This window comes from Ursus maritimus, unplaced genomic scaffold, assembly GCF_017311325.1.
Source record: "Ursus maritimus isolate PB19 unplaced genomic scaffold, ASM1731132v1 scaffold_24, whole genome shotgun sequence".
Classification (NCBI taxonomy): domain Eukaryota; kingdom Metazoa; phylum Chordata; class Mammalia; order Carnivora; family Ursidae; genus Ursus; species Ursus maritimus.
In genome coordinates this window covers 39,314,414-39,322,722 of record NW_024424897.1, presented here as the reverse complement: position 1 = coordinate 39,322,722, position 8,309 = coordinate 39,314,414, and the positions used below count along the sequence as shown (strand labels likewise).

At 45.2% G+C, this 8,309-nt stretch overlaps 1 protein-coding gene across 1 annotated transcript in view; it reads left to right on the top strand.

Annotated features, from left to right (window-relative positions):
• Positions 1–8,022: 8,022 nt before the first annotated feature.
• The window catches only part of RNF135 (ring finger protein 135), a 15,070-nt gene continuing 14,783 nt past the window's right edge, over positions 8,023–8,309 (top strand). Inside the window, exon 1 of the mRNA XM_040641016.1 lies at positions 8,023–8,309. This exon is cut by the window's right edge and continues 39 nt beyond it. Within this exon, the coding sequence (XP_040496950.1) occupies positions 8,023–8,309 (287 nt within the window).

Here is an 8,309-nt window from a genome sequence, read left to right as displayed (position 1 = left end):
GACACTCCCGGTGCTACTTCCCCATGGCCACACCCTTCCACTGCCCCCTGCCAACCACAGCTCTGTTCTTCATCAGTCCAGACTGACATTTTTGAGGATGTCCTGTCAATGGAATCCTTCAATATGTAATTTTTGAAGCTGGCTTCTTTCACTCAGTATAATGTCTTCGAGAGTCATCCAAGTCATTGCGTGTATTAACAATTATTTTTTTTAATTTATTTTTTTTAATCTTTTTTTTTTTAAGATTTTATTTATTTATTTGACAGAGATAGAGACAGCCAGCGAGAGAGGGAACACAAGCAGGGGGAGTGGGAGAGGAAGAAGCAGGCTCATAGCGGAGGAGCCTGATGTGGGGCTCGATCCCATAACGCCGGGATCACGCCCTGAGCCGAAGGCAGACGCTTAACCGCTGTGCCACCCAGGCGCCCCTGTATTAACAATTATTATTGCTGAGTCGTAGTGCAGTGTATGGATGTACCGTGGTTTGTTTATCCCACAGACTGGGACTCCGCCGTAAGAAGGAAGGAATTATTGGTACATGCAGCCATATCCATATTCCATATCCTGCTGGGTCATATGCTGGACCATTTCACATCCCCACTGGCAATGGCCTAGAGGTCCAGGGGCTCTGCCCGGAAGTCCAGTGCACTCTCCATGGCTCCACAGAGCCACGCAGAGAGTTCCAGTTACCCTGCATCTTCACCAGCACTGGGTCTTGTCAGTGTTCTTCATGTTAACAGCTGGAGTAGGTGTGTAGTGGTATCCCCGTGGTTTTCATTTGCATTTCCCTGGTGGCTGGCGACACTGAACACCGTTTCATATGCTTATCTGCCAGCCTTGTGTCTTTGGGGAAGTGACTTTGTATCCCTGTCTCATTTTTTAAAGAATTTATTCACTTTTTAAAAAAAAGATTTTATTTATTTGAGGAGAGACAGAACACAAGAAGGGAGAGGGGCAGAGGGAGGGGGACGAGCAGACTTGCCGCTGAGCAGGGAGTCGGACATGGGGCTCGATCCCAGGACTTGGACATGGGGCTCGATCCCAGGACTCTGGGATCATGACCTGAGCCAAAGTTAGACACTTAACCAACTGAGCCACCCACGTGCCCCTCATTTTTTAGTTGTATGGTTTCTTTTCTTTACTGTTGAATTTTGAGAGTTCTTTATACATTCTTTTTTTTTTTTTAAGATTTTATTTATTTATTTGACAGAGAGACAGCCAGCGAGAGAGGGAACACAAGCAGGGGGAGCGGGAGAGGAAGAAGCAGGCTCCCAGCTGAGCAGGGAGCCCGATGCGGAACTCGATCCCAGGACCCTGGGATCACGTCCTGAGTCGAAGGGAGACGCTTAACGACTGAGCCACCCAGGCGCCTCTTCTTTATACATTGTCTTTGACAGACATGGGATGTGCAAATATTTCTCCCCAATCTGTAGCTTTTTATTCTCCTAACAGTACCAGTGAAGTCTTCTTAAGGCATGGCGGTCAGGGTTTATGACTTCCTTTGTTTTTTGCAGACTTTTATTGGTGACAAAGTTAGGCATTAAAGATGGGGTGTTTGGGCTTATGTTTGGATCTTGTGAATTCATATGAAGTGGAGTGGAAATAAGGATGATGTTCATTTAATGACTTCTCCAGCCCCTAACAAAATGTGCTTTGTCCCTGAAGGAATCCAGTAAGAGCAAAGCAAAGCACGGGTACATGTTAACAGCGGTCCTACCTTATTTCATCCATTACACAAATTCAGAACTTGTCCTTACCCATCTAACTTAATATTAGAACCCAGTGTCACAGGGATGTGTATTAACACATCTGTGTTGTGTGTGTGTGTGTGTGTTTAAGATTTTATTTATTTATTTTAGAGCGCACATGGGCTGAGTGAGGGGGGAGTGGGCAGAGGCAGAGGGAGAGAGAGAATTTCCAGCAGACTCCCTGCTGAGCACGGAGCCTGACTCGGGCTCGATCCGATCCCAAGACCGACGCAACATCTGAGTTGGACGCTTAACCAGCTGACCCACCCAGTCGCCGGTTAACGCATCTATTTGAATTTAACAATGATGTCAGATTCTTGGACAGAAAATGAGTCTGACTTGCCTGACTGGTTTGATTTGAGAACTGGCCTTGCCTATTAGGTGTGACAAGTATTTTGCATAAATTGGATAATCTGCAGCTCCCAAATTTTAAAGAAAATACATTTCAAACATAGAAAAGTATCTTTCCAAAAAATATTAGATTGACTAAAATGTATTGAAATGAATCATATTCTAATTTTTCTAGCTCTTTTTGAGTGTATCAGGTTTAACAAAGTGACTCATAAAAGAGTGACTGGTTTAACTGATAGTAATTTGGTAAGTCTTGGCAAAGTTTTGTTAGCATACCTCTCAGAAAATGAGAAAGTGAATACTTCTTTTTTCTTTAAGTTTTTATTTATTTAATCTCTACACACAACATGGGGCTCAGACTCATGACCCAGAGATCAAGGGTTGCTTGCTCTTCCAACTGAGCCAGCCAGGCACCCCAAGAAAGTGAATACTTCTAATGATTTTTGCAATACAGGCAGTTTCAAATTCTTTGTTCTCAATAAAAATTAAAGGAAAATCTAATCAATCTGGTCAGCTGAGAGATTACTAAGTAATTTCTGATAATGGATCACTATGTGTTTTTTTTTTTGCTCTCAGAAAGTGTTCAACAAAATATATGACATTGTTGTCATTTATATATGTGGACAAGATTCCTCAGCACTAACATTTATAAAAACAAAAAATAGGAATATAATTTATTACTGAACCTTGTTTAATTCTGTTGTTATGTTCAGCTCTCAGATAACTCAATAGCAAAAAAAAAAAAAATACAATTTAAAAATGGACAGAAGGGGTGCCTGGGTGGCACAGCGGTTAAGCATCTGCCTTCGGCTCAGGGCGTGATCCCGGCGTTGTGGGATCGAGCCCCACATCAGGCTCCTTCTCTATGAGCCTGCTTCTTCCTCTCCCACTCCTCCTGCTTGTGTTCCCTCTCTCGCTGGCTGTCTCTATCTCTGTCGAATAAATAAATAAAATCTTAAAAAAATAAAATAAAATAAAAATGGACAGAAGACCTAAATAGATATTTTTCCAAAGAAGATGTGCAAATAACCAGCAGGTGCGTGAGAAGGTGCTTAATATCATAATCATCGGGGAAATGCAAATCCAAACACCAATGAGATATCACCTCGCTGTGAGAATAGCTATCAAAGAGACTAGAGATAACAAGTGTTAGCCAGAATGTGGAGAAAAGGGAACCCCTGTGCACTGCTGGTGAGAATGTAAATTGGTGCAGCCACTATGGAGAACAGTTATGGAGGTTTCTCAAAAATTAATAATAGAACTACCGTATAATCCAGTAATCTCATTTCTGGGTATGTCTCTGAAGGAAATGCAATCACTGTCTCAAAGAGCTACTGCCCCCCGTGTTCACTGCAGCATAATACACAATTGCCAAGACATGGAAACAGCCTCTGTCTATATTAACAGATGAATGGATAAAGAAATTGCACACACACACCCCTTTAGGGCATTACGCTAACTGAAATAAAGCAGAGAAAAACAAATACTGTATGATCTCACATGTGGAATCTAAAAACGCTGAACTCAGAAACACTGAGTATAGAATGGTGCTTGCCAGGGACTGGAAAGTGGGGGGAAATGGGGAGATGTAGGACAGAGTATCAATTTCCACTTATAGGATGAATAAATTCTGAGGATCTATTGTACAGCATGGTGATTATTGTTCACTATTCTGTACATTTGAAAGTTGCTAAGAGAGTAGATCTTAAATGTTCTCATCAGCCTCAAAAAAGTGTGATTATGTGAGATGATGGAGGTGTTCCCTAACCGTATTATGGTAATCATTTTGCAATATATATGTGCATTAAATAAATCATCATATTGTACATCTTAGAGGCAATGTTACATGTCAATTGAGATACTTCAGTAAAGCTGGAGAAAAAAGTAATGTTCGCCCACAGATAAATGCGTTTTTAAAAGAAACCAGCCCATCCATCTCATTAAGAGCTGTAATTCCAAAAAATTTTGACTTTCTGTTTAATAATTATTTATATAAACTTGTATTTGTTTTGACTGCTAATAATAAGTTTTTAAAATATTTATTTCAGACAGAGAGAGCATGAGCAGGGAGGGGCAGAGAGAGAGGGAGAGAATCTCAAGCAGACTCTGAGCTGAGTGTGGAGCCCAACACAGGGCTCGATCTCATGACCCTGAGATCATGACCTCAGTGGAAACCACGAGTTGGACACCTAACTAACTGTGCCACCCAAGCGCCCTGACTGCTACTACTAATTTTAATGATAATCCATAAGAAAAATTTAACAAGAGCCTTTTTCTTATAGGAAGTGAAACAGATTTAAAATTATACACACACACATTTTTATTGCAGAGAATTATTACAAGTTGATAAAAAGTGATTACAAAAAAAAAGACTTTCATGCGTAAGATAGATTGCCTTAGAATATCATTCTGTGGAATTGGACAACTTAGTAGAAATGGATAAATTCCTAGAAACATACAAACTACCAAAACTGAAACAGGAAGAAATAGAAAATTTGAGCAGACCTATAACCAGCAAAGAAATGGAATCAGTACTAAAAAAAACTCCCAACGAACAAAACTCCAGTGATGTGGGAAACAAAGGAAAAGAAAAATTAAATTTCCTTACTACTTACAGCCCATCGACAAGCCCTTGGAAGAGGCAGAGTAACATTCCTCTAGGAACTCAGCTGCCTCGATGTTAGGACTTTGTTAAGGGCAAATGGCAATCTTAGCCCAACCCCCAGGACCCTGTAAGTCTACTTTAACATATAAAAATTCCTTTGGAGGGGCACCTGTGTGGTGCAGTCGGTTAAGCATCTGACTCCTGGATTCCGCTTGGGTTGTGATCTCATGGTCCTAAGATCGAGCCCGCGTTGGGCTCCATGCTCAGCTGGAGTTTGCTTGAGATTCTCTCTCTCCCTCTCCCTCTACCCCTCCTGCTCATGCTCCCTCTTTCTTTCTTTTTTTTTTTCTTTAAGATTTTATTTGTCAGGGACGCCTGGGTGGCTCAGATTTTATTTCTTTATTTGTCGGAGAGAGAGAGAGAGAGCACACAAGCAGGGACAGCGGCAGGCAGAGGGAAAAGCAGGCTCCCCGCTGAGCAGGGCCCTATGCGGGACTCCATCCCAGGACTCTGGGATCATGACCTGAGCCAAAGGCATATGCTTAACCAACTGAGCCACCCAGGCATCCCTCTCTCTCCAAAATAAATTAATTAATCTTTAAAAAATAAAATTTCCTTTGGAAAATTCCTTTATCTCTACCCCCCCAAGATATATGTTGGCAATCATCTCCCAAGCATATGACTCACCAATATACATCTGAAGGATCTCATGACTAAGGCTTTATTAGTAATAAATAACCTTTTTCTAATAATAGCTAGTCCCCTCAAGGTCCTAGAAACTTGCTTCCAAAATTCCTTGGAGACTTTCACTATCCCTAACTTTCTCCCAACTTGAAAGTATATAATGGGCCAGTCCTCATGAGCCCAGCGCAGCTCTTTCTGCCCAGGGGTCCTGTCCTCGTGCTCTCATAAAACCACCTTTTTGCACTCAGGACGTCTCAAGAATTCTTTCTTGGCCGTCAGCTCCAACCCCATCTTGGGGCGCCTGGGTAGCGCAGTCCTTAAGCGTCTGCCTTCGGCTCAGGGCGTGATCCTGGCGTTCCGGGATCGAGTCCCACATCGGGCTCCTCCACTGGGAGCCTGCTTCTTCCTCTCCCGCTCCCCTGCTGTGTTCCCTCTCTCGCTGGCTGTCTCTCTGTCACATAAATAAATAAAATCTTAAAAAAAAAACAAAAAAAACCCAACCTCTTTCCTACATCACCAGGACCAGATGACTTCACAGGTGAATTCTACCAAACATTTAAAGAGGAGTTAATACCCAGGCTTCTCAAACTATTCCAAAACAGAGAAACGGAAGAACATAGTTCTCTGGAGAAGGTGGAATGGAAATGCAAATTTCAGGAAGACGAAAGGATGAGAAAATTTCCAACATAAATGAAGAACTGGTTCGTGTATTTTTACAGCCAGGGCTGACTCCTTCCACTCCTACCCCCTTTCTGGTAACCACCGTATGTTTTTGCATGAAACTTTCAGGAATTGTCCAAGAAAAAGTTTGAAGACCACTGGTTAATCGACTCTTTCAAGAAACTTGGGTTCTAACAGAGAAGAGAAGGAGAGGTGGCTAGAGGCATGCTTCTATTAAAGGAGATTTTATTTTTTTTATTTTTATTTTTTAAAGATTTTATTTATTTATTCGACAGAGATAGAGACAGCCAGCGAGAGAGGGAACACAAGCAGGGGGAGTGGGAGAGGAAGAAGCAGGCTCATAGCGGAGGAGCCTGATGTGGGGCTCGATCCCAGAACGCCGGGATCACGCCCTGAGCCGAAGGCAGACCCTTAACTGCTGTGCCACCCAGGCGCCCAGGAGATTTTATTCTTTAAGTTGGAAAACATAAGCATGCGTCTTTGGTGTTGTGCCTATATTTTAGAAAAGAGAGGCACAGAGAAACAGTTTACCACCAATGAGGAGACTTCGGAACAAAATCCAGGTAATATATCAGGATAGGCTAAGTTACGCTACAGCCACGGCACCCATTAAATCTCTGTAAGCTTAACATATCACAAGTTTATGTTTCTCTTTCACTACATGTTCCAGCGTGGGTCCGCAGGGGGTCTGCTCATCTTCGCCACTCAGAGACCCAGGCCACCAGATGATGACTGCATCTCCGTAGTCAGGGCATTTGGCAGAAAGGGATACAATGACTTACCCACTAGCTTTTTAAGCTGGTGGAAAGGTAACAACTACTCCACATGTTTCAAGTGGGTCAGAGAAGGGCCAATCCTACCAGGTGCTGGAAAGAGCTGGAACCTTCAGTAGGTAGTTCTATTGACTACTACCTGTCATTTCCAGTATTAGAAATAGCCACAAATTTGTATTATCTGGTAGCTACTTTGGGGCCAGGCAAGATGGGGTGAAATAAAATATGAGATATCGTTAGTTCATTTCAACAGATTATAGAGATGGGGGTTCTGGTCTCTGCCACTCAATTACTGCTGTGTAAACCCGAAAGTTCCGTTGCCTCTTTGGGGCTTCGGGGAGGATGTGATGCTCTTCCAGCTCCAACGTTTTCCTGCTGTAATGAGCGTGGGGCTGGAATAGGAGAGGAGGAAGCCAGCGAGCCCAACGAGGGCCAGGCGCGCTACCTCAAGAAAACAGACCTAGTAGTTTTGTCCGGATGCCTGTTGGGTAATGTGCTTTCAGCCAGCAGAGAGCAGTAAGGAGACAGTGGCACAGCTCTGCATTGGAATAGCCGTTTGAAAAGTCCAGGGGTCACTCAACTTTGGGTGTGCGTTAGAATCGTCCGACGGAGGTTTTTCAGAATCCCGGCGCCGGGCTCCACCCCAGACGAAGAAGTCAGATTCTCTGGGAGTGAAGCCCCAGCATCGGTATTTTTAAAAAGCTGTGTGCACGGAGTATTCTTTAACCCTTTACTACTAGTTGGGAATGGCTGGATGACATCTAGGGGCGCATGCTCAGAAAAAAGTTCTTGAACCGAACCCCCTCTTTCTTCTTATCTCAGGGGCTGTCGGGGTTGCGTTTTAATGGGCTGGGGGAGTGTGTGGTGGCGGGGCGGGGGCGGGCATCAAGCTAAAAGGTCTTTGGGACATCAGCGGGTTCCTAGCGTTTGGGGGCGAGCTGATGTCCCCGTGCAGAAAGCTGTGACTCCGGCCAGCTCTAACCTAGGGCGCAGCGCGCCGGGGGTAGGGGGAGGCTCAAGTCCGCTTTTAGCGGGACGGAAGACCGGGAAAAAAAGGGTGGGCCGAGGCGGGGCGAGGAAGGCCGAGGGAGGAGCCGGAGGAGACGTCGCCGCGAGCGGGCGGTCCCCGATGAGGCCCTGACTTCCGCGCCCCGGCGTCCGGTGGGGCGGCCCGGTCACCATGGCGGGCCTGATCCCCGGCCCGGTCGTCCCCGTGTGGCTGGCCGAGGACGACCTGGGCTGCATCATCTGTCAAGGACTGCTGACCAGGCCCTCCACGCTGCCCTGCGGCCACAGCTTCTGCCGCGACTGCCTGAAAGGCCTGTGGGCCGCCGGCAGCGCAAGCGCCCCGCGCTCCTGCCCCACCTGCCGGGAGAGCGCCCGCGGGCCGCCGCAGCTGCGGAAGAACACGCTGCTGCAGGAGCTGGTGGACAAGTACACCCGGGCGCTGCGCGAGCTGGGAGACGG